This window comes from Aedes albopictus, chromosome 2, assembly GCF_035046485.1.
Source record: "Aedes albopictus strain Foshan chromosome 2, AalbF5, whole genome shotgun sequence".
Classification (NCBI taxonomy): domain Eukaryota; kingdom Metazoa; phylum Arthropoda; class Insecta; order Diptera; family Culicidae; genus Aedes; species Aedes albopictus.
The window spans coordinates 325,036,745-325,063,171 of record NC_085137.1 but is presented as its reverse complement, the minus strand read 5'-3'; the positions used below and the strand labels follow the sequence as shown (position 1 = coordinate 325,063,171).

General features: G+C 39.8%; 1 protein-coding gene across 2 annotated transcripts; it reads right to left on the bottom strand.

Moving 5' to 3' along the window:
• On the bottom strand, positions 1 to 24,401 carry LOC109403126 (serine/arginine repetitive matrix protein 1). Of its 2 annotated transcripts, none has more exons than XM_062852426.1 (6): positions 23,993 to 24,401; positions 12,774 to 13,666; positions 9,182 to 9,261; positions 8,928 to 9,117; positions 8,318 to 8,866; positions 1 to 1,884 (listed from the first exon to the last, which is right to left on the bottom strand). In XM_062852426.1, the coding sequence occupies exons 1-6, from the start codon at positions 24,002 to 24,004 to the stop codon at positions 264 to 266; spliced, it is 3,345 nt and encodes a 1,114-aa protein (XP_062708410.1). In that variant the 5' UTR covers positions 24,005 to 24,401; the 3' UTR covers positions 1 to 263. The 2 variants fall into 2 exon arrangements, with proteins under 2 accessions (XP_062708410.1, XP_062708409.1); XM_062852425.1 differs by having other exon boundaries at positions 12,774 to 13,681; positions 23,993 to 24,400.
• Positions 24,402 to 26,427: the final 2,026 nt, after the last annotated feature.

Genomic DNA, 26,427 nt, shown 5'->3' with positions numbered 1-26,427 from the left:
TTAAGCCGGATCAACGGATATTTATTCCTGTCTTCTATAAAATCAATAGTTATCAATCTGCCCCTAGGATGTTTTAATAAAACTACATTCTTATTCTTAAAGTTTTAGAAGAGTTTTACAATTGTAAGTCGTTTGCGAAGCAGTTCGTTTACCTTATTTGGTACAGAATTGAGAAACAATTACGATGAAGTTTTATATCCTAAAATTTACGCAAAGTGCTCGTAAAATATTAACATACCTTTGAAGATGTCACTTATTATGCCTTAATCAGAAATGCTTTGTTGTTTTTTCATCGATTTAAGAGCTCTTTCTCGCAACTGTTTCTCTAGATCGTCGTTTATGACGGGTCCTCCGGGGCCCCGCACATCATCATCATCATCGGAGGATGAGGAGCTACTATCCCGCTGCTTGCTCTTGTTCTTCTTATGTTTCTTGTGTTTTTTATGCTTCTTGGCATGTTTCTTGTGCTTCTTATGCTTTTTCTTCCTTACACTGTCAGAATCAGAAGAGCTGCCGTCAGAAGCTTCACGTTTCTTCTTATCCTTTCGTCGCTTTTTCTTCGACCGTTCAGTTTCCGAATCGCTAGACGATGATGATGAAGGCTTCTCAACTTTCTTTGCCTTGATTTCCTTCAACATCATCTTCTTCTCTTCGGTGTTTTTGGACTCTGAGCTGATCGTTCGTTTGCGTTTCTTATTCTCTTCTCTGGCTTTTGCTGCAGCTGCTGCGGCAGCGGCTGTAGCTGCGGCGGCTGCGGCTGCTGCTGCTGCAGCAGCTTCTTTCTCCTTTTCTAGCTTCAATGCATTCTTCCTACGTTCTTCTTGGAGCGCAGCAGCAGCCAAGTCCTGCTTGGTGGGTTTCTTTGGAGACTCTTCATCTTTATCGCTATCATCTGAGGAATCATCTTCGCTTGATGAAGATGAATGTCTGCGTTTTTTAGATTGTTTCTTTTTCATTTTCTTCTTACGCGAGACTTTCTCGTCCTCTTCTGATTCGCTGCTGCTTTCAGAGGTTTCACTATCGCTGGAATCTTTCTTGCTACTACTAGCCTTTGCTTTTGCTTTGGCTATAACCGTTGGTTTTGCTACAGATTTATCTTCTTTTGGGACCGCAACGTTGGCGACTACAGTAGCATTATTTGAAGCGTTAGTGCTTGCAGCAGCTACTCGTTCATGTGGTTTAAGGAATGGCGAGGGAGTCCTTGATAAACTCTTACTATACCTTGCTCTAATAATCGGTTTGTTCTCCTCCATTTTGACAACTTCCTTTTTAACCGGTTCGACCCGTTTTGAAGCTTCATGCTTCTTAGTCAATTTTCTGTTTTCTTCAACATCAACAACAGGTTTTTTCTCCTTTGTGGGTTTGATATCTGAAATGATTGGTGCACTACCACCATCATCCCAAAATTCACCTGAATCTAACGTCATATCCCCGTCAGACATGTTCATCGGTCCTTTTCGATCATCATCCCAATTACCACGGTTCTCGACTGGTCTTCGTCTAGCATCTGGTTGCTCGCGGCCAATATCCCTATTACTATTACTGTTACTATTGTTAGCACTAGGTCGAGCATTGTTACCTCGTCTATCATCGAACCTAGAAGCCGGTGGACCCATGGGTGCCCTTGCAGATGCTGACTGTTCGTCCGACCGGCGCCATTGATTGCCTTGGCGCTCTCTTGAGGAACGACGGTTTCCGTGGCTGTAGTCCCGGGATGGCGAACTCTCACCACGTCTCGGCTGAGAAGCGAAGTTGCCACTGCTGTTACTCCCACCACCTCCACCGCCTCGACCACCACGGATGGGCGAGCGGCGGCGGCTGGCGCCGTTGTCATTTCCAATGTTACGGCTCCCGCTACCGGTTCCGCTGCCACTATATTTACCGCTGTAAAGAAAATACAGATCAAAACATTAGACATGAGAAAACCCAAAATATATTTAAAATATGATGGATTATTATATTATTAGTAAACTATAGTAAAACAACAATATGTATATCGTTTAAATAAAGCCTTCAACAACCTGAAAGAAATAATATGCGTATTAAAGTCGATGACCTGTAAGTATACCAATAAAAAAATATGTAAACATTTTTCGCCATACTTGATACAAGCTTGTCATGGTAAAGTCTCTATATCCTGCACTTCTGGTGTACTGGTACACACAAAATATTGCGAGAAAGTCAGGTTTCGACGTGTTTTCTCTCATAGGGGAAGACGGGATAAGACGGCCACCCTAAGCCATAAAAATCATAACCTAACACTGACAATGAATTACACTAGTTTCAACACAGTATATCATTTTTCGAAGTGTTGGGCATGCAAGAAAATTATTTTTCGATTTGTTCTGTTGAAACTTTTATAATTTTGAGCTATTTGAAAATTTGATTAAAAAGTACTTTATTTTTTGACGACGGGGTAAGACGGCCCACCAGCGGGGTAAGAAGGACCATCACTATTTTTTTAAAATAATAGTGATTAGAAATGTTTGAATTCCATACGTTGAAATAAGATAAGACTCCTTCAAGTCCCTCACATGGAAAATTGGTTAACATAATTGCCCGGGGGTTACCATTTATTATTTTTATTGGGGTATCGTAAATATGGATACTCAAACACCCATTTACATCACAAAAATGATGTTTCTGGTTACGTCCAGCGCAAACAACGCAAATATGAGTTTATTTATGTGAAATGGCATATTTTCAACAAACAATTTTCGATAAATTGGGTGCAGCCATATTATTCTATGATCTGGGGGGTGGCCGTCTTACCCCGTTCGAGGTGGTCGCTTTTACCCCGCTTGGGCAGATTTTACTCATGAGGCTAGTTTATAAAGATTTTTGTTTTCAATCTCAATCCCGTTCCTCTTATGTTTTGTTAACATTCCTGGTAAGTTATGAACGGGTTACTTTTTTGGTTTGAAAACGTTATTCCGAATCAAAATCCTTAAGGTTATATGCGACAAAATTAGATCAAATACATCATCATGGAGCAAAATCTTTGTTTTGTTTATTTGTTTTGAAAATCTCAATATAAACATTGCGCAAGATGGCTCAAAATGACAAATATTTCTTACTTGAACAGAGTACTAAGTGAAAGTTTATAGAAAACGGCATTTTCATGGTGAACTGTAGGTGGTCCGTCTTACCCCGGCGGGCCTTCTTACCCCGTCTTCCCCTAAAATACACAGAACAATAGAGACAAAAATGTCAATCAACCGCATTTTAACCGATCATTTAAAATTATAATTAAACATTTTATAACCACGAGCGCCTTCTGTAGCCCTCAGAAATCCTCTATACAGAGATGAGTTGAAGTTACATATGGTCGGCGTTAAGTCAGAGAGGACCATGTGTCTTTTACCTAATTTCTAGAAAAACGACTTTAAAGTTTGCAACTCTATAAGTTTCGAGATTTTCAACAAATGTTCTTGAATTTTTGCAGTAAATCTTAATAACTATTCATCAAAGCATCGCTCTGTATTGATCGCGAAAAAACGTAAAATAAATCTTGAAACCGAGAAATTGCTAAGTAATTGATTGTACTTAGTCCACTCTGATTGAACGGTTTTTGGAAAATCTACAATCAACTACAGTTGACACTCAAGTCTTTACATATTTCATGAAAAAATAATGCACAAGTAGGACAACAGTTAATAGGAGTGGTGTATAATGTGAGCAGGAAGTTTGAAATTTGATATTTCTCTTATTACACTGTTGATTACCATTTTCAATGTTTATGTTCAGTCAGAGTGGACCAAGTACAACAGTTCAATATCACAAGAACGGTAATAAATTAACGAGCTATTTAAGAATTCTTGACTTGAACATTTAATAGATAACAACTTTTGAGCGTATTTTAATAGTTCGGTACGTTTTTGAAATATTGTAGTTACACAGTTCATAAAAAAATATTCAGAGGACTGGCGTTTTTCAAAAATTCGTTCAGACAGAGTGAATCAAGTACGCAATTCTTAAATAACCAGTATCAATTTCATTATGGAACAAATATTGGTACATTTCAATATGATGCCCAACAACTACTAAACGAACATATTTTGATTTGGAAAGGTTTACGAAAACTAAGGTAATTTCAACTATTTTTCTTAGAGACACATGGTCCACTCTGTCTGCACGCGAAATTCCACAATACGCTTCAACACGATGATCTGTAAAATGGGATATTGACCATAATAAAATGGATTTTCACGTGCTTTCATGATCAACAATCATCAGAAAATGCGATAGGAAGTCATAAGATTTGGAAACGTATTATATTTGGATGATAAACTATTTCGATTGGTCGTGTTCGCGACGTGCTCATCAGAAAGTAAACTCCATTGGTATAAACGAAAACTCGTTGGCAATATAACGCTGGATCGCTGCGCTATTTTCCGCTCTTTGGTAATACAAGAGCAAAAATAATTAAGAAGAAAAAGAAAGTTGTTTTGTTTACGTCTGCTAATTAGGCCGATGCAAATATTATTTTTTTTATGTCCGAGATCTCTCATCGGGTACGAGGAGGGACAAAATAAAAAGGAACAAACGAAAAAAAAACTATTGAAAATTTTAAAATTATACCAACTATTGAAAAAATATTTTTCAACTATTGAAAAATAGTTGTTTGTAAACATTTTTTCTATTGAAAATGGAGTCATGGGCCGCCATGTGTTTTTTTGAAGGGGAGGGGGGAGGTGACATAAAACAAATTAAATATTTGCATCGGCCTTATTGTCGAATTTTTCTTTTCCAAAATTTTGAAACAAATCATGAAAACATTGCAAAGTGTTGCACTAATCATATTTATTAGCAGAAGTGAAACCATCAGCAGCAATGGGAGTTTTTCGAGAAATAAAACGACACAAAAATCCATTGCCCCGTAACGTCGGTAGATCACCTTAGAATGGTGCGTTGCGGCGTAAGATCTACCACCACATCAAATTTCGATCTTGTTATTGTTTTCATGCCTAAAGTGGCCGATCAGTGGTGTGCAGACATTCCAGGATCGAGATTTGATGTGCTTGGTTTTTTTTTTAATGTTTTGTTGCTAATCCACATTTTATATCAGGAGTAATCAGGCAAATGTTTTGTTTATAAATGCTTAATAATCATGATTATGATTGTTTTTCAAACAAATGTATAATAAAACATACACAACACACACTGACATACATTACATATACATATCTCATCATATATTGGGAAAGGGAGGGACCATCAGGGCACCCGATTGAAAAGATTTGGACAGGAGCTTGGAACTGCCTCCTCCTTGTTGTTAACATTTCGTGGATTGAGGGCGGGCTCTTCGACCCCATCTATTGGGAGTATTCTGTCAATCGAGGGCTTGATTTTGCAGTTGTTCGTGAGAACTTCCTTCTGGAAGGAGATTCTTTTCCTCTGAAGCGGGTTTCGTGCAAGTGTCTCTGCTTGCGGGTCCGCACAACCCTTTTTGGCCCTTCATACAGGAGAATGGCTGACCACTAACAACAGCACAATCTTGATCAAATCGCTTTTCAGATTATTCCAGTGCTATAGGCAGCTGCCTTGCTACAATAAATGGTAGAACAATATCATCATCATCATCAAATAAAACGACACAAAAATCCTTCCCAACTAAGCTGAATTATATAGCCAAGTTTTAGGCAATTTGGCTGACAAAAACCCCCCATGACGAAGAGAACAAACCTGCCGATAATACCCATTGCCATCCTGTTCTCTTTTTGCAAAATGTGCAAACGCCAAAAAAAATCTCGTAATTTATCGTTAAGCTGCCTATTATAATATTTTAACAAAGTTTTAAACAAGAAAATATATCGAATATCCGGCCAAATATTCGTTTCGCCGAATATTAAAAATTTGAAATATTCGATATTCGGCCGAAGGCCAAATAGTACTATTCAATTCAGTAGGTACATTCCCTACTGTATTACAAAAACAAGCAACTTTCCAGTGTACAAAATATCAGAACTAATACATTTAGCATAAAAACATTTAGCATAAGGACGTTTGGCATAGGGACATTTGGCATAAAAGACATTTGGCGTAAACCACGTTTGGCATAAACACGATTTCTTACTTGAGGCCAAGAACGAGAAGCAATCAAAAGAAACCATAATGTCATAATTTCTCTCGATACAATCAACAAATAAGGATCATTTTTCGGAAAGAAGCATTGCCGGAAACCAAATTGCTTGCCTAGATAAAGAACAGTCTATTTAAGACAGAAGGAAAATTCCTCAACTAGAAAATATCAAATTTATAGAACAAAAGGATATTTCGTTAATAACAAGAGTAATATCCATAAACAACGTAGATTTTTTTACTCCCTTCCCCCCTCGTAGACCTTTGTCCATACAAAATTTTCGAAATTTGTATGGAGCGTAGACTCCCCTTCCCCCTAAGGGTCTACATAGCTTATGGACAAGCTCTTATGTACCACTTGGCATTTAGGGCGTTTGGCATGAAGGGTATCATAGGAATGTATGGCATAAAAAAAATTAACATACATTTTCGCTGGGGAGAAAAATTTAAGAACAGACTTCAGTGACAAACAAGTGAACTTGCAGTATGTAACTAATAATTCGCCTTTTTTTCATTGAAGGCTGTTCTTCAATTTTTCTCTCGAATGAAAATAAATGTCCCGTTTTCTTTATACCAAACGTGTTTTATGCCAATATGTCATTTATGCCAAACGCCCATACTAAGTATCTTTTGTGCCAAAACTCTTTATTGCAAATGTCCGGATCTACCCCGTTTAACATAATGCCATTTGACAAAATGCCATCTGACATAATAGTCATATGGCATAATAGTCGTTTGGCAAATGATCAATGACAACGCTATTCGAAGTGGCTATAATATTTGATACAGTTTTCAACATAGCAGAGATATTTATGTAAAACAATAACACATATGAAAGTGATACATGCTACTTCACTTTTTTATGCCAAACAACTATATACAAAACGGCGTTATGCCAAACAGATTAGACCCTTCGAATGAGATAGAACGAAGTAATGATAGATTATAAACAGTTTCGTTGATGATCTGGTCCCTATTCCATTTGGCATCAAGCTGTTTGGCATAATGCCCTCTGAAACAAAGATTCTTTTTGGCATAATGTCAGTATGCCAAAAGAAGTATTCGGTTCTTACTGTTGTGGCAAACTATATTATGCCAAATGCTTTTGAAACAAATGGCATTATGCCAAACCGCGGTATGCCAAATGGGATAGAGCATTTCGGCTGCTAGTGCCTATCTTATCAATCTGATAATTATTATGCGATGTTCCGTTAATCCTCACGTTCACAAATCGCAGCGAAGTCAATCGAAGTTCTTCCTAGACGGCTAGAATACATATTATGCAAAATCATCAGTGATACCTGCTTTGATTAATTCGAATAAAAAGGTTATCGCTCAAACGAGCCCAACTTACAGGCCTACCTCTTCCTCACACAAATCATCTTCAATTACACCATCATCATCATGCCATTGAATCGGAGGACAATCAGTATACGTGCGGGCTTCAAACCAAACATAATCAAGCGACCGGAAGGCGAAGGATTTCTGCCACAGATTCAATGCCGTAGTTGCTGTCGGGCCTAAGGTTGGGTCATCGACTTCGGAACAGGAGAGTTGATAATACAATTTCGGATTATAGCGGCAACTCCAGAAACGGGAAATCCGATGTTCTAGCCATCGAATGGGAATAAATCAGTCATCACGTCAATGGGTGATATAATGGCATCGTTGCGGTTGATTGGATGTCATCAAAGACCTGCAGGTTCATATCCAAGATGAATTTGCAGGCTTTATCGATGAATGATGTCCGTGCGGCTTTTTTCCGTGTGATAAAACGCAGGTCCACTACGTTTAGTGGCGTCGTTTCGGATAGTTCAAAATACTTTCTTTCGAGCAAACAGCTTCCGGCTTTATCCACCGCTGAAGGCCAAACCGTCTGCGAGCAATGATGAACATAAAGTATTCGTACAACATCGTACCAATACTGAAGATAGGTGAACACCCGAATGGCCAGCAACGGTTACGAATCGGTTCAGGAAACCGAACACGTTCGGTCCCTTGAACGCATCATCTGAATACTGCATTTTCTTTTCTAACTGAAGAATTTGGGGAGTACGCATATTTAAGGAAACACTTTCAAGAGAAAGAAAAACGAGGAGCAAGATCAAATGATGGTTCATTTGAAAATATAAAACATAAAATAAGTTACGAAGAGGCAGTAGCAGAGTAAATGACTCATAAATGCGTAATCTATAGAAATACAAACTATAAAAAGAGTAACAATCCAACTACGTACCGATTGCTTCGTCCTTTCCCTCCTCGAGGTGATCTCGACCAGCGTTTTTGAGAACGGGATCGATTTCTCGATCGAGATCTGTTGCGCGATCTGGAGCGATGTCGAGAGCGTGAGCGGTCTTTGCGGCCTCGTGACCCATCACGTCTGCCTCGAGAGCGGGAACGGCGGTCCCTCCCACCACGGTCCCCTTTTCTACCAGCGCCTCGTCCTCCACGATCCGATTCCGAGTCGGACGAATCTTTGTTCGAACGATAGTGACGCTTTTTCTGGATACTGTTTTCCTTTTTCTGGATCTCGAAGTCATCTTTTTTGGTAGGACGCGAAGATGATCGGCTACTACGTGACCTCGAACGTGATCGTGACGTATCACGGCGGCTACGGCTACGGCTGCTCCTTCGGCTGCGACTTCTGCTTTTCCCGTTGCGCTTTTTGCTGCCTCCTTTTGACTTTTTCTTTCTATCTCCACTGCGGCTACTGGAAGATGAACGTGATGAGTCGGAACTGTGGGAACGACGCGATCGGGAACGCGATTTTCTACCCTTTTTGGGCCTATGGAAACAATATGGAATTAACCTTCCGATCATAATTTACGTCATAATGAACAACATACTTAGACTTTGACCTGGATCTAGATCTCGAGCGCGAACGACTTATGCTCTTCTTCTTGCTGGCCGAGCGTGATCTGGATCTTGATCTCGATGTGGACCGGGTTCGACTGCGACGTTTCGTTGTCGGAGAAATTTTCTTTCCCTCGGCCATGTTCATCAGTTTGGATTGAAGCTTTGAAATTGCTCCATTATCTAACATACAAAAAAACAACAATTACCATACAAAGTCTTAATTGATAGGCAAAAAAATCATTACCAGCGGATTTATCCTTGGTTGTGGACTTCTTGATGCGGGATGTACTTCGCGAACGTTTACGATCGTTGTCTCGATTGCCGCTATAACGAAATAATACATGAAACAATGTATTTTCAAATGATTAGCTTCTGCATGCTGCATGGTGCATATAGTGATAAAAGTAAAATAACAAATCTAATTGCTCCGATGTAATTCAATGGTAAGCAACGAATATTTTTATAATATAATCGTTATGTAACTCTTGTGTTGGGTGGTCTTGGGTTACGATTGGTCTTCCTATTTTAAACAATATGATTTCTGGTGCAGAACAAGCTTTATAAGAATCATCACAAAGATTTTTGTCACAACATAGAAAGCTACAAATTTAATATTTTAATTGCAATGTGCATATTCTAAAATTGCGCTTGAATTTTGAACACTTGTTCAGGAGTCCAAGAGAAGATCGTTTGGCATAAGGCATAAATATGCCAAACGTCCTTAATGCCAATGTCCTTATGCCAAACGTACCAGACCCGAAAGTGCAATGTTCTCTGGGGAATGATACATTCTGAGTAATAGGATCATCTTTATCAACGATTGGTTCTATGTCTTTCCTACATATTGCTCACAAAACCTTATAAAAACGCTTTATATTTCTCACAAAATAATCGTTTCAAATCTGTCTTAAGAACAAGGTATTTGGGGTAGTACACAGCTCCAATTTTCTTGAGCACAGATCCGCCAACCGTCAAAATTGGGGCTATGAACATGAGCCGTCGTCTTCCGGTGAAAGTTCACCCAGGGTTGTTACGAGAAGGGTGGAAAAAAATCCGCGCCAAATCCGCGCGAGCTAAATTTGAATCCGCGCCAAATCCGCGCGATGCTGGAAATAAATTCGCGCCAAATCCGCGAGAGCGTGAAGGTATTTTTTTTTTTATTTCTTCACGTTATTGAAGAAGTCCATTAAATCCATTAAACTTGAATGGACTGCTGGATGAAGAATAAACTTTTGATTCGTAAATCAACGCAACTCATGCTTTCTGAAAGTGAGTTCGAAGACGTTTCGGCAAAACTTTCGTAATTTTTTTTTCCAAAAACATTTCTTAAAGATCCATTGAGCGATTTTTGAAAAGAATTTTCTAGACAAAATCTCAGGAGAAACATCCCAAGAACTAGTTAGTGTATTCGTGGGAAAAATATTTAAAAAAAACTGAAGAAATTTTTATAAGAAACTGAAAAAAAAATCTTTGAAATAAACAGAATGGAACTTTCTTGGCTTTCTTTAAGTATTACTGAATATTTTTGGAGACAGTAACCCGAACATTTTTTTTAAAAGAATTGTTTGAAATCAGTATGAATTTGAGAAGGATACTCATGAAAAATTCTCATAAGATCACTTCGAACACTTTTTGAGTAATGTCTTAGTAGTCCTTGAATGAATCTTCAGTGAGGAATTTTCAAAGAAGAATTTAAAAAAATAGAAGGATAAATTGTGTAACAACCTCCTTCCTTATGGAAATAGAAACAACAAAAAAGAGTCGTGACGCTTCTTCGTTTGATCACGAAAAGTATCGGTTCTTTTTGCCACCACGAGTGTGTATCTTTCTCTGTCTAGTAAAGATACATTTAAGCCCCGAGACCTGACAGCAATCAAGCTGATCACAAGGTTGTGCCTTTGCCCAGAGGAAAACGTCCCTTAAAATGGATAATCACTGGAAAAATCCTAGAAGGACAATGTTGACAATTTTCAAGATTTACTTGCTGGAGTCCTTTGAAATTCCTACAGGGTTTTCCTGGATTTTTTAGGAGTTTCTCCAAGAATTCCTGCAGTAATACATCCAGGAATGCCGACAGAGATCCCCCAGAGTTTTTCGCCAAAGTTTTTACTAGCAGTTTCCTCTAGGATACCCTTCACAAAAAAATTTCCGAAATAATCTAGGGATTTATCTAGAAATCTCTTGAAAATATATAGCTGGTGTCTTTCCAAATTGTACCAGTAACTCGAGCAGATTACTATTACCCTTTCGGCTTCCGATAAACGGATATCTTTCGGATATTACATTCAAAGGAAAACCGCCGCCGGCGGCGGACGATACGTTACGTCTGGGACGAGTGTGGACTATGCAGTGGGCTCATACTTACGATAAAACGGAGCAAGGTTAATTCCCAGAAAAGGCGCAATATAGCGACCGAAACGTCGAATGAAAGCTTAAGAATCCATTTTTGAGTTATTCCTCCTAAGACTGAACGCCATACCTCCCAACATAACCAACAGTCGAATTTCGAAGGAATTGCTAGAAACAAATTTGATTTTTTTTGAGAAACGAGAGCTCGAAAGTTGAATAAAGATGCACATCATACCCGCAATGGAATTGGAAGAATCGTTACACAATTTCTTCAAAGAAATATTTTGAAGAGCTGATGAAATTCGTAAGCGATTGCTGTAAACCGAAACGAAAACTTGCTCCAAATTCTTCACTAGTAGGATGTTAAGGTCAACATGACCCAGTCAGGCACGCTGAACGTACACTACGCTATCGTGGTGCAAAAATTCTAACATCTTAGGAGTAGTAATCCTGCATCATAGAGATCTGCGGAGGCGGCCATTGTGAGCCAATCGTGCAGTGAGAACTGTCAAAGTGTGAGCCAAATGAACATGCTTATCGTTCGTAGGAAGGCGTCGTTTGAACGGTATTGCAATCGGAACTAAATAAATTAAAATTATTTATTTTTAATATCGAGATATTGGCGGCATATGTATGTTTAGTAAAAAGATAAAAAAAAATATTAATTCTGCTTTCAAAAGCTCATGCTTATGACGACACTTTTGTTGCTGAACTTGTCGAAAACTTCCATTGTTGCTTCTTGCTTCACTTCTGCCGATATGATTAGCGTAACACTTTTGCAATGAATTTCAGATTTCTTCGATTGCTCCGCTATTTCAACAAAATTTTGAAAAAAAATCTACCATAATTAGAAAATGTAAACAAAACAACTTGAACCACAACGAAGTCACGCACAAAGTTTGAACATCTAGCTTTGTAGCAAGTGTTGGCAGCTGTTGTAAACAAAACAAACAGCGTTGCCGAATCGACGTATGTAACTTCCGCTCATCTCTATGTAGAGGATTTCTACTTAGGAGGGTTAAACAAATATTTACTTTTCAGAATTTCTAATTCAAGTGCCGATAATCATTCAAATATTTCGCTGTACACACTACAAAAATCATTTCCGCGCCAAATCCGCGCGAGGGCCAAATTCCATGGGTAAATCCGCGCCAAATCCGCGAAAATCGCGAAATCCGCGGAATTCGCGAAATCCGCGCTGTTGTAACAACCCTGTACCGGTAGAAACAAATTTGAGCAGGGAATTCAAGAACAAATTGAGAGGGTTCCACTGTTGCTTAAACACTCCATCACAACGGCTCACCGAAATGTATACTTGAACGTAGAGACAGCATCGAAGCTAGGATACATCGGAGTTATGTCAAACACACAAGGCTACAGTGGCCCTATCTGTGTATTCCAGAGCGGCCGTTTTAGTTAATTTACTGATCTTGTAACAGTCTATTTTGCATAAAAGCATCCAATCACACAATATCAACACAACTCACCGTCCATCACGATCCTTCTTATCCCTCGGCGAGCGGCTTCGCTTCTTGCTGCGGTCCGACGATCGTCGAGGCGAGCGTGATCGGCGTCTGTCACGCGACGATTTTCGATCCCGAGATGTTTTGTGATCTTTCGATGAACGACGTTCTCGAGAACGGCGTCGATCGCGGGAACGTGAGCGATCTCGAGACTTGCGACGATTCTTCTCTCCTGGGTTGTCCGGTTTAGTTTCTTTCATTTTTTCCGGCGAAATCTTTACGTTGCGATCCGGAGATGGTTCTTTCACGATGGGAGCCTTAGCTTCTTCCACCGCTTTTTTCGACTCTTTCTCCTTGGAGATAGGAACATCGGCTTCTATGAAATCTTCAATCATTTTTTCCTCCTCGTCCATGTATTCTTCGGGTTCCGGTTTGTACATTGGGCGCACTTCTTTTTTCGATCTTTTGTGATCATCTCTGTCCCGACTGCCACCTCTGCTGCGGGAGCGTCGAGACCGTGAGTCATCCTGATGCCTGGAATCCTCTTCTCTCTTCAATATTTCATCTTTTTTCTGCTCTATAAACTCTGCAGGGATGCCGCTATCAGATTCTTGCGCGGACAAAAGCAATGCCCAAAGATCTTCCATGAATACTCTTGCATTCTTTCCATTCAAAAAGCCAGTCATATTGATTTGCATTTTCTTCGGGCAAGGATACTTTTCCTCTTCCAACTGATTATAGACAAACTCTACTATGACGTCGTCTTCTATGTTCAGCATTTCAGTTATCTTTTTGCTTATCCATGGCCGTAGCACATCCAGCTTGACCTTCGACATGTCCACACGCTTGTTAAGATTATCTCCGAACTTCATTTGCTTCAACAATTTTTTCTCCTTATCGCTGAAGCGCGTGTCCTGCTGTTGATTTGTGCCCTAAAAGAGGAAATGAAGTACAATTACATTTCTGCGCTTATGATAATTTATTTCAATGGATACATTATTTGATGTCAAATCTAAAAACTCATTAAAAATATTTAACAATAAATAATTACCTCACTGTTATGTTTTCATTCCACCATTACCAATGGTGGTATAAAAACATAACGATAGAAGATGGCATGTTGTTATCCGTGATTCCTTGCGTCCAGTAGTTTCTTTTGCCAGTATTGTGATGTTAACACTCAGTATACATTTTGCATTGTTTTACGAAAACGAGAAATAAAAAGAAAATGCATTAGATATGGTTGATTATTGGGCCTTCAATGATTTGTTACTTCTGCCCGCCTTCCCAAAAAAACGTATTGTGCGGTATCCATATTCTGAACGGTTAAAAGAATCCTACAATGAACGCTAAATATCTTAGATTAGGTATCTTTATTAGAGGGATTTTCAGCCCGAGGCTGGTTCATCTCTTGGAGAATTAAAACGCTAAATAAATAGAAGTTCTTGTTTCTAGGGATACTGTTCCACAATATCATTAAATTAGTTTGTTGTCTAGCTAAAATTGTTGTCTAGCTAAATGTATAAAATTTAAAAAAAAATCACATAATAACTTGCAGACCATGATCTTGACCAAGATCTAGACATAGAATAGACATAGAACTATGTGTTCCTAGTTATGGATACCATAAAAAGCCGTCTCCTAATTCTGAACACACAATGCCGCTTGCTAAGGACTGTATCGGATATTAACTACATATAAACATTCAAAAAGCTCTATCTCGAAGCACGGTTGGTCTTTTTATTTCGGTTCTTCTGTGAAATCTTCACAATATAGCTAAGTTCAGAACAGCTTGAAGAAATTTGGAAAATGTTTAGTATTATTGAAAATATGCGTCTATGAGTCCACCACACAAAATAACAATCTGTAAAAAAGGCATTTATTTTTTTAATCATTTTATTGCCCGTTCTGAAGATTTATAGATTCCGACGCTAATAAATGATTAGGCTCATTTTCAGCGTAGGTGCGTTATAAATGTTTGTTTACAATGCAAAACTATCATCAAATGTGTACCTAACGGGAGCGGGACATTTGGCATAAAGTCATTTGGCATAAGGTCGTTTGGCATAAGGTCACTTGGCATAAAGACATTTGGCATAACGGTCATTTGGCATAATGGACATTTGGCATAACCGAAATGTATCCCCCTTTATTATGCCAAGTGTCCATTATGCCAAATAACCGTTATGCCAAATGACTTTATGCCAAGTGATCTTATGCCAAACGACCTTATGCCAAACGGCCTTATGCCAAATGACTTTATGCCAAATGACACAGACCCGTACCTAACAACACAGCGTGAAATATTTACCAGGACGCCTTCTGGTTTTATATATGTGGGCCCACGCAATTAATTTTCGCGCAGAAGTCTAAACAGGTATAATCTCCGCAATAACGTTTCAATAATTTGTAGCGAAAAAAAAAATGTACGGGGAAAAACCTGGAAAAATGATTATTACTAGCAGTTATGTACACATAACTTATCGCTCAATACCGACTTTTAAAATTCTTATTTTGGATAGAAAACCCTCCAACATGTAGAAAATGGTCTAACCCAGAAAACACCTACTTTTTAGGTCGAACTTTGACGCTCTGTTTTAAATATCTTCAGAGAACTTCAGATGATTTTTTTTTGTGAAAATAATTTTCCTAAATCATGAGCATTCTGGAAAAGAATATAAATGTGCAAAAATAAGAGAAAAAATTGTATGTTTTTCCACAGTTTTCGCAATTTCAAATTTTTAGTAGGTGTCCAAAAAATTTAAAAACATGTGCGCAATCTTTGAGATAGAAGTCCAAGTTAAATTATAATTTTTATAAATCAAAACTGTTATTCTTTATTTAATAGGTTTATATAGTATCTCCGAAAATAAAGTTATGTTTATTTCGAATAGATTATTTTTTAGGCAGTTGTGAACGTTTATAGTTAATTTCCGACACAGTCCTTATATATGTACAAACACAATATCTAAAATTAATCAGAAGGAGTCGTGAGTTCGAGTCTCACCGAGAGGACGAGTAACTTTTTCGCAAATGTCACTCCAATTTGTGCATTTCTCACTTACGCTGGTATTGGAGTTAAGTAAAGCATTGTCTATGTTTGAAGTTGAGTCCAAAACGATATGTTTTGTAACGATTGGATAATAGAGTGGCTCATCAAAATTAACGATTCAACTTTTCTTTCAATATGGGCTGCAAAACGGTGAGTCGATAAGGAGAGCGTCCAATATAGCTCTGGTCCTCACAAGTTCCTACCTCATGCTTCCACGGGTCAAACGATGACAAAGACCGCCAGCTAAGAGTTGTGTGCTTAGCTGGTAGCGCAGCCTGGGCACTGTTGTCCTTCTGACTTCAGCTAGATTGAGGAGGTACGATCCGAGTGTCTGTTCACCAAGGAGGTGCGGCTCAAACAGCGTCTGTTCTGGCATCCAGCGGCTGAGTAAGAAACGCTGCACCACGCCCAGCTAGATCCAAGGTGGTAGCCCCATCAGCGTGGTCGTCCCAGTGTTGGTTGGGACGTTAAACAGAACTGGCACGATGGCCCTCCGGCGAGACAGGAGTGTTGGCGTAGGCCCAATAAGCCACCCGTAAAAATCCCCATTGCGAATAACATAGGAGAAAATACGACTCGATACAATCGGCAAAGACCCACGCGACGAAATAAGGACTACGATTGGAAACTTGAAACATGGAATTGCAAGTCACTAGGTTTCGCAGGATGTGACAGGATAATCTACGACGAACTACATCCCCGCAACTTCGACATCGTGGCGTTGCAGGAACTTTGTTGGACTGGACAGAAAGTGTGGAAAAGCGGGCATCGAGCGGCTACCTTCTACCAAAGCTGTGGCACCACCAATGAACTGGGAACAGGATTTATAGTGTTGGGCAAGATGCGACAACGTGTGATCGGGTGGCAGCCGATCAACGCAAGGATGTGCATGTTGAGAGTTAAGGGCCGTTTCTTCAACTACAGCATCATCAACGTCCACTGCCCACACGAAGGGAGACCCGATGACGAGAAAGAAGCGTTCTACGCGCAGTTAGAGCAAACATACGATGGTTGCTCGCCGCGTGACGTGAAAATCGTTGTCGGCGACATGAACGCGCAGGTAGGAAGGGAGGAAATGTACAGACCGGTAATCGGGCGAAACAGCCTGCACGCCGTATCGAATGATAACGGCCAGCGATGCGTAAACTTTGCAGCCTCCCGTGGTATGGTAGTCCGAAGCACCTTCTTTCCCCGCAAAGATATCCACAAAGCCACCTGGAGATCACCCGACCACCAAACAGAAAACCAAATCGACCACGTTCTAATCGACGGTAAATTCTTCTCGGATATAACCAACGTCCGCACATACCGCAGTGCGAATATAGATTCGGATCACTACTTAGTCGCTGTATGCATGCGCTCAAAACTTTCGACAGTTATCACCACGCGTCGAAGTCGAACGCCGCGGCTCAACATCGAGCAACTTCGTAACGTAGAAGTGGCTCAAGACTACGCGCAGCAGTTAGCAGTGGCCCTACCAACGGAAGAGCAGCTTGGCGCAGCTACACTTGAAGATGGCTGGAGGGACATCCGATCCGCCATAGGCAGTACCTCGGCTACAGCACTAGGCTTCGCGACTCCGAATCACAGAAACGACTGGTACGACGGCGAATGTGAACAGTTGAAAAACGAGAAGAATGCAGCATGGGCGAGAATGCTGCAACACCGTACGAGAGCGAATGAGGCACGTTACAAACAGGCGCGGAACAGGCAGAACTCAGTCTTCCGGATGAAGAAGCGCCAGCAGGAAGAACGAGATCGCGAAGCGATGGAAGAGCTGTACCGCGCTAAGGACACGCGAAAGTTCTACGAGAAGCTGAACCGCTCGCGCAGAGGCTTTGTGCCACAAGCCGAGATAATCACGGGAATATTCTCACGAGCGAGCGTGAGGTGGTCGAGAGGTGGCGGCAGCATTACGATGAGCACCTCAATGGCGACGTTGCAAGTACCGAAGGTGGCGTGGTAACAGATCTAGGAGTATGTGCACAGGACGAAAGACTTCCGGCCCCTGACCTTCAAGAGATTGAGGAGGAGGTTGGCCGGTTGAAAAACAACAAAGCCGCTGGAGCAGATCAACTACCAAGCGAGCTTCTAAAATACGGTGGAGAAGCACTGGTGAGAGCACTACACTGGGTCATTACCAAGATTTGGGAGGAGGAAGTATTACCGGAGGAATGGATGGAAGGTATCGTGTGTCCCATCTACAAAAAGGGCGACAAGTTGGATTGCGGAAACTACCGCGCGATCACACTACTGAGCGCTGCCTACAAGATACTCTCCCAAATTTTATGCCGCCGTCTATCACCGATTGCAAGAGAGTTCGTGGGGCAATATCAGGCTGGATTCATGGGTGAACGCGCTACAACGGACCAGATGTTCGCCATCCGCCAGGTGTTGCAGAAATGCCGCGAATACAACGTGCCCACACATCACTTGTTCATCGATTTCAAATCGGCGTATGATACAATCGATCGAGAACAGCTATGGCAGATTATGCACGAATACGGATTCCCGGATAAACTGATACGGTTGATCAAGGCGACGATGGATCGAGTGATGTGTGTAGTTCGAGTATCAGGGACACTCTCGAGTCCCTTCGAATCTCGCAGAGGGTTGCGGCAAGGTGATGGTCTTTCGTGCTTGCTGTTCAACATTGCTTTGGAGGGTGTAATAAGAAGAGCGGGGATAAACACGAGTGGGACGATTTTCACGAAGTCCGTTCAGCTGCTTGGTTTCGCCGATGATATTGATATTATTGCTCGTAAATTTGAGACGATGGCGGAAACGTACATCCGACTAAAGAGGGAAGCCAGGCGAATCGGATTAGTCATTAATGTGTCGAAGACAAAGTACATGATGGCAAAGGGCTCCAGGGAGGAATCACCACGCCCGCCACCCCGAATTCATATCGACGGTAATGAAATCGAGGCGGTTGAAGAATTCGTGTACTTGGGCTCACTGGTGACCGACGACAACGACACCAGCAGAGAAATTCAGAGGCGCATTGTGGCAGGAAATCGTGCCTACTTTGGACTCCGCAGAACTCTACGATCGAATAAAGTTCGCCGTAACACGAAGTTAACCATCTACAAAACGTTGATTAGACCGGTCGTCCTCTATGGGCACGAAACATGGACCCTACGTGCAGAGGACCAACGCGCCCTTGGAGTTTTCGAACGGAAGGTGTTGCGTACCATCTACGGCGGAGTGCAGATGGAAGACGGGACTTGGAGAAGGCGAATGAACCACGAGCTGCATCAGCTGCTGGGAGAACCAACCATCGTCCATACCGCGAAAATCGGGAGGCTACGGTGGGCGGGTCACGTCATCAGGATGTCGGATAGCAACCCGACTAAAATGGTTCTCGAGAGTCATCCGACCGGTACAAGAAGACGTGGAGCGCAGCGAGCTAGGTGGGTCGACCAAGTGGAGGACGATCTGCGGACCCTACGCAGAGTGCGGAACTGGAGACAAACAGCCATGGACCGAGTGGAATGGAGGCGGCTACTATGTACAGCAGAGGCCACCCCGGCCTTAGCCTGACCGGTAAGGTAAGGTAAGTAAGTCTTCTTTCAATATATTGCTTTTTAAGAGAAAAATCTATTTTGTTTTGGTGATTGTTCAGAATAAAGAGTTTTCTTGTTTTTTGTGTTGCAAATGATTATTCAATCCATTCGAAGGACTACGATCCTAGTCCGTGAAATTACTAGGGAGGGACCACAGTATATACAACATTCTTAATGTTGTACACCGTGCCAGAGATCAGACGGGTATACTGCCGGTGGACGCATAAATGTCCCATGTGCAAAAACAGACAATCGAGAAAATCGCGTCCAAAGTTCGAAAAAAGTAAATGGTCTCAAATATGAAGTATAAGTGCTGAATCGTGTTCTAACATCAACCAATTTTGAATTTGAGCACTAATTTTTGTTTTAGAGCGATTTTATAGTTCCATAGGATTTCCAATGGAACGTGACGCTTATGCGTCCACTTTTAAGAATGTTACAAATCGGCCTTGCATTTTTTCAACAATTTTCGGAACAAACTACCAATTTTTATTTCCCCATATATAGTACCCCATGATACATGGTCATGGGCTGCAAAATCTCAATATTGCCAAAAATGCACATGGGACAATTATGCTTCCACCGGCAGTATAGGAGATAAGAATTGAATAGCAAAAAGTGAGTTTACATTTTTCCTTTGTTTATGTTTGCTTGGGAAATATGGTAACATTGAAAAACAATCCACCTATGGTGAATCGAATCCTTCTTCCACAGAAAATATTGTCGTGTTTTTAGTACTTAATATACTGTCACTTTCATTTGCTCACGATAAAGAATTTTTACGTCCGATTTACGTGAGATATCACGTAACTTGTCTATTCTGAAAACCTTAAAAGTTACGTGACGCGAATAACTTTTACTCCATAATCACCTCGTACGCGCCACCCTATTTGATAAAATCCATCCTTTTTTCCACGTAATCTGTTTTGAAGCGTTTGTATTAGTATACTTCCGACGTAAAAAATTTCGCAAAATGAAAGTTACGTGATTTTTAGGTTTGTAAAAAAAAATCAATGTAGCGTGGAATCGGAAAGGTGGTGCAAGAACTACTTGCTGATTTAGAGTTTCTCGGAAGATCCGAAACGCATGTATAAACACCATTATTGTCCCAGTAGTTTTCTATTCATACATTTGTGTACCGTAATCCGCGGTCAAATTGATCACTTTAAAACAACTTTTGCGGATAACATCAGTGCCTGTTCAAATATTGCCAAAAGAATTTCTGTAAAACCAGTACTCAGTGGATCTCCATGGAACCATGTGACAGAATTTTGTTCAACAAATTTAAACTTTAAGTCAAATAATTTCAAACATCAAAATATTGGAAATGCCACTTTGGGGCGAAATTGATCAGTATACAATTAAGCATCGGTTGGAAAGGAAAATTTCCTTCACCGCTTAGTTTTGCTCTTCTAAAACCGAATAACGCGTCTAAAGTCTTACAACTAGTGAATTTATTACTTTGAATGCAAAATTAAATTTTGAAATTTCTCCTTAACCGCCTAAAGGTAGGCAATTTCATTTAAAATAAGTGATTTCTATCACAAAAAAAATATTTCTTCATAAAATGAACTTTTTATAACTATATTTCATTTTCTGATTAGCTGCTTTACATCCCTACCGAGGCTCCACAAAAATGTTAAAATTCACGGGAAGTCTTATCAGCAATTGATTGTTTAGTAGCAATGATTTCAGCTAAATGAGAAATACATTGCAAATTCCTTGAAAAAATAATGCAAAACTAACTTTTTTCTAAAAAATTAAAAGTCTACACTCATCTCTAGACATCTACGAATCAGATGACGCAAAAAGTTTAAGATCATTACGACGCTTAAGAGTTCCTAGTATGGAATTACAATGTAGTACCCGAGTGATCAATTTCACCCCGGTTTACGGTACTCTTTTCCTCAGAAAGCAACAGGTCGATCATTAGTAGAATCCTGCACTTTAACCGACTGAACGGACGTTCCCGAAGTTTCTTTTTTGCTCACAAGTCAGTCGTTTTGTCATTTAGGGAATCGCGCCACTTGGGCGGTGGCTTCTATTTTCGTCTGTATTCCGCTATAACTTAGTCAAATTTGAACCAATTGACACAATTTTTGGAATGCGGTGAAATAGGTGTAGTATCTATCCGTGTACAACATTTCAAGTCAATTGATTCAAAATTGAATTGATTTTTTTTTTTATTAAAATTAAGCAATACTCTAAAATAAAAGACTGTACCAGCTCGCAGCGTGTTTGAGTTTTTAAATCCAGATCCAGATACTTGACATTCCGGTCAAAATTAGGTGAAAATATGGTGGACGAAAACTATTTATCTTTTCACGTAAATCGGACGTGAAAATTTTTCAGTGCTGTAGAGATCTGAAATCAGTAATTGTGATTATCATTTCATTGAACATCTAAATGCTAGACAGTTCCGCCCAATACAAAATCTACCGTGGCTATTCAACAAATCACTCCCAAACAAACTTTAAATGGTTTTTGAAATTAGTTTTTGTGGTCTCTCCATTCAATGTAACAGGTATGCGTAATTAATTAAATAAACTATTAAACTTATTTAAAAATAAATAATAATTTTGATTTTGATTCTATTTGGTTGGCGTACCTACGGATTTAGAATATAAAATTTTCTTGATACCTCTGAAAACTCCAATTAAATTAAAACTACTCCCCAGTATGTTGCCATAAGACTTGAGCAGAATGTTTTGCATGAATGCGTTGAGAAAATGTAAGTACCGTTATCCGAGATAACATTGATCAAAATTTATGATCTTTCTTGAATAATTCTTATAAAGCAAACTTGAAAGCAAACGTTACACGTTTAATATTTTTAAAACAAGTACTGGCCCTCTGAGTAGGGGTAGGCGGGGCATTATGGACACCCGGGGCAGAATGGACACCCTCAATAATTTGAAATATGCGAACTTTTTTGAACATTTAATGAATGGAGAATATAGCCCATTTGTCTTGAACGTAGTTTCAGGAAAGAAACATTCGAAATTAAAATTATACTGGATTTTACACAAAAAAGTTGCGTCCTCCGTTTTTTGTACATGGGAATTATAATTTTCACACCATCTAAAATAAGATTTAGTGATTAATTTATTGCAGGTCGATTAAAACCTGATATTTCTAGAACACATGCAAGTAGTTTTGCTGTATCTACATACTTAACATGTTTATATTTTCTTCTTTATTATATCAAAAATCATGTTTGGAAATATCTTCTGCTGCCGGGGCAAAATGGACACTCATCTTTTTGAAAGAAGCGACAAGGGAAAAATATAACCTAAATCACAAACCAACCAAATTTTTCGATTTCAGTATATTTTCGGTTAAATGTTCACTATAGTAGACATAGGGTGAAACAAATTGGTCAAAAACGACAGCAGTGGAAATCAGTTGTTCTAGGCACAGCTGTACATGCCGACAAAAACGAAGCTTTATCCAAAACAGTCTGAATTTAAATTAACTGAACAAAAATGAACTACTTCGGCGTATTATTCATCCATAATAATTGTTTTGTAATGAAATGACTTTATAGGTGTAAATAATGTACGAAAATCGTAAAAGTCTCATGGTGTCCATATTGCCCCATGGGGGTGTCCATTCTGCCCCGTATGCTTGAAGACGGTCATGAAAAACTAACATTTTTCATAACATTTTTTGAAGTGGATAAATCATTTTTCTTCGTGAGCATTCTTATGCAATAGATGCTAAATAGACTTTAAAAGGATAAATGTATCAAAAAACTAAACTTTTTTGACATCTTGCCAGGTAAAGTTGGCAAAAACCTTAGGGTGTCCATATTGCCCCGCCTACCCCTATGTGTTAAGGCACTTGAAAAAGTATAGTGAAACTTTAAAACGTGTTAAAATAGGCTTTGTATTTTTGATTTTGTTGATTTGGGGTAACATTGATCATGTCAGCGATTAATGTTCGTTTGTGTTGTGAATACTCTTACTAATTAGGGGTCTCTGATTTCAAATACGTTTTCCAAATTCTTACAAGTTATGTACTTTTCAAGTTATTTTAGGATTGAAATCCTCTAAAGCGCGAGTGACACCTAAAGGTAGGTAATGACTTAAGGATTTGATAGCCTACCCAAGCAACACACTTGGGGATTAATAACTTCCCATAATATCAATGCAACTACATTGAATGTTATGCTATTTAAACCAGAGTTGCTTTCTGCAGAAACTGATTCAATCAAAAATGTTTGTTTGAACATTTCATGAGGTCGGTCAAGCCTATCAATGATACCCCGTTTTATGGTACCTATGTAGGTATGCAAAGATGAGACAAACAATCGCATGGATAAAAAATAATTGAAGTATAGAAGATATGGATTGCACTTCTTTACCCTATTTTCTTGACCTGAAAAATAGTTTATAATTAACAGTCTAATATGCAAGCTAATAGAATACAAATACACTATAGGAGATGAAATTTAATGAAATGAAATTTAATGAAACAAATCAATCGAAAAAAAGTAGCACCACATCCATAAACTATACCTAGATGGCAGCATCTTACCTACGTGAACGCGAACTTCTTGATCGATTGATAATTCCAACAATGTAGCTATTTTATAAAAAATAACAAGAATATTTCCCACTTACCGTGAACATCATTTTGATTCGTTTGGGTTGTTCCTTGTCGCAGAACCGTAAACTTTATTCCCAGTTATCTTTCTTCCACATACAGTAAGCCAGTAACTTGCTTACGAAACGAAAAAAAAAATCCTTCGTCCAGAAATTTTCTTCCGCTGGCTGCCCCACAATCACTACTGCTTCTGACAATAACACTGCAATTCGGTCGAACCCGGCCCAGGTCCCCCGTCTAGACCAGCGAGCACTCCAAGTTCTACCCCGCAGAATGATAAGCCATCAATTTTCACTGCAAAATTCACTGTTTTTCCGGTAACGAAAACATTTTTCCGCGACACATGCAAAATGGCGTTTTATCGTTTTGGCGACGGAGAAAAATTTTGTTTTTGACAACGAGAAGAAACTTCAAAACTTGTTGACAGAAACTAGACAGAGTCGCATTTGGGCACCGGCTTTTCTTTTCTCGCCGCTGTGAACGTCACCGTAGCTGTCAACGGGGTACACGCTTATCTGAAACTACCCATCGACTGGGTCGACTCTACCCGGATTATCATGTTATTCGTAGTTGTCAAAATCCGGGTAACCGTTGTCACATCAGAAGAGTAAGCTTCACCCTGATTTTGGGTAAACGAGTCTTGATGAAAATCTTAATACCCATTTTTGTCTATTGTGTGCTGCTGTCACAATCTGGGTAACCATCCGGGTAAATGGGACTTCAAAAAAATCTCAACGTCTGCGGCGTCCGGTAAAGAGGAGTAAAGCGGAGTGCAAAAAATCAGTCTTCGGAAGATCTCTGGGGAATTTTAGACGACGGAAGCTACAAACTATGGACTGGTAAGAGTTCTGGCGGTATCTTTTTCATAATGAAATGCTACATAGCTATCCTATTTTCAGGCAGCAACAGGGAAGTCGACATCTTTCCCGTCGGTCATCCTGAAACTCCTCCATTCATGATAATAATAACATTTCAAGTGGTTAAGTGTAAAATATGTGAAATAAATGCTTAAATTTACATGGCAAAATCCTATCTTGAGTGTTTTATTTTAATTTTATTATTTTTATTATGGGGTAATTATTCGAGTCCACTGCATGCATTCGCTTACTCATTTATATAAAAATGGGTATGATGAGAAACGCCAAAATCTGAGTAACATTTACCCAGATTTTGCAGCTAACATCGATAACCCAGATTTGAGTAAAGGTGCCTTTACTCAGATTAGAGTAACTGCAGTTTTGCTCAGTCTGGGTCGCTTTGACACCAATCTGGGTAACTGAGGGTTAGCGTGTATTAAGATTTTTATTAATGGTGGGAACATCCCTCGCACACTGGAAAATAGACTGATCCATATTTGCATCTGAGTGGTGCGAATAGAAGCGGTTTTATTTTTCAAGCTAGTAGCTAACACACACCTACACACTCCCGGCACAGAGCTTGTTAACACGCACGAGCGTTCAATTTTCTTGCAACCACCTCTCTCAGCGCGGTTGTCAAACACGCCGTCGCGACGCTGTTCGGAAATGGTAAACATGATCAATCCACCATTATTCCAATTTTGTTCTCGTGTTAAAAGTTCATTAGTTTCCATTCGCGATGGAAATTTTGATGGATAGTTGTTAAAACATTAACTAAAATAGGATCAAAACAATGTTTATCCTTCTCCTCGCTTTCCAACGGCTTGACAGCGGCAAATGGAGATATCGTGACAACATTTTTGATTACATCCGCAGCACCTAGATAACAATACTCTTCAATCGATCACACAGGTTCAAGAAGGTTTTACATAACCACAGACAAACAGACGTAACACTTGCGAAATTTCCATCGACCACGCTTTCAACGAACCTTTTAAATTTTCATAGTTGTGGCTTTCACAACCAGAGGCGCGCACATAATTTTTCTATGCGTTTGACGTTTCACACTAGCGCCTTCTGTTGGTGATATTGCACAACACAGTGATTCGTGCAACTTTTCCACCAGGTGATGGTAGTGTGAACTGGGCGATGGATTTCCATGAAAATCGTTCAAGATGTTACGTCTGTTTGTCTGTGACATAACCTCAATCTTCAATGTTTGGCTCCCGATGTTTGGCTCCCGCTGAGAGAGCATATTGAGTATAGACACTATAGATTCCATAGACTCGCGGAGACATGGTTGAGTAAGACGATTTTAGTGTGTTTTACCGTGAATTTAGAGTGTACCGAGCAAATATGACGTCACGTAATCCATTATCGCTATTGAAATTGTGACGTCATGCTCGTTTGGCTACACGAACTGACATTTCGTTTGGCTACAGTTGTCTTCGCCTCCGCGAGTCTATGGAATCTATTGTGTCTATAATATTGAGTCAGTCCGCGACTCTCAGATTTGCATGATGGAAGGAAATCAGGCCAAACCGAGGGCCAAAGGCCAAACCGAGGGGGGCGACACATCTAAATCTCCGAATAGA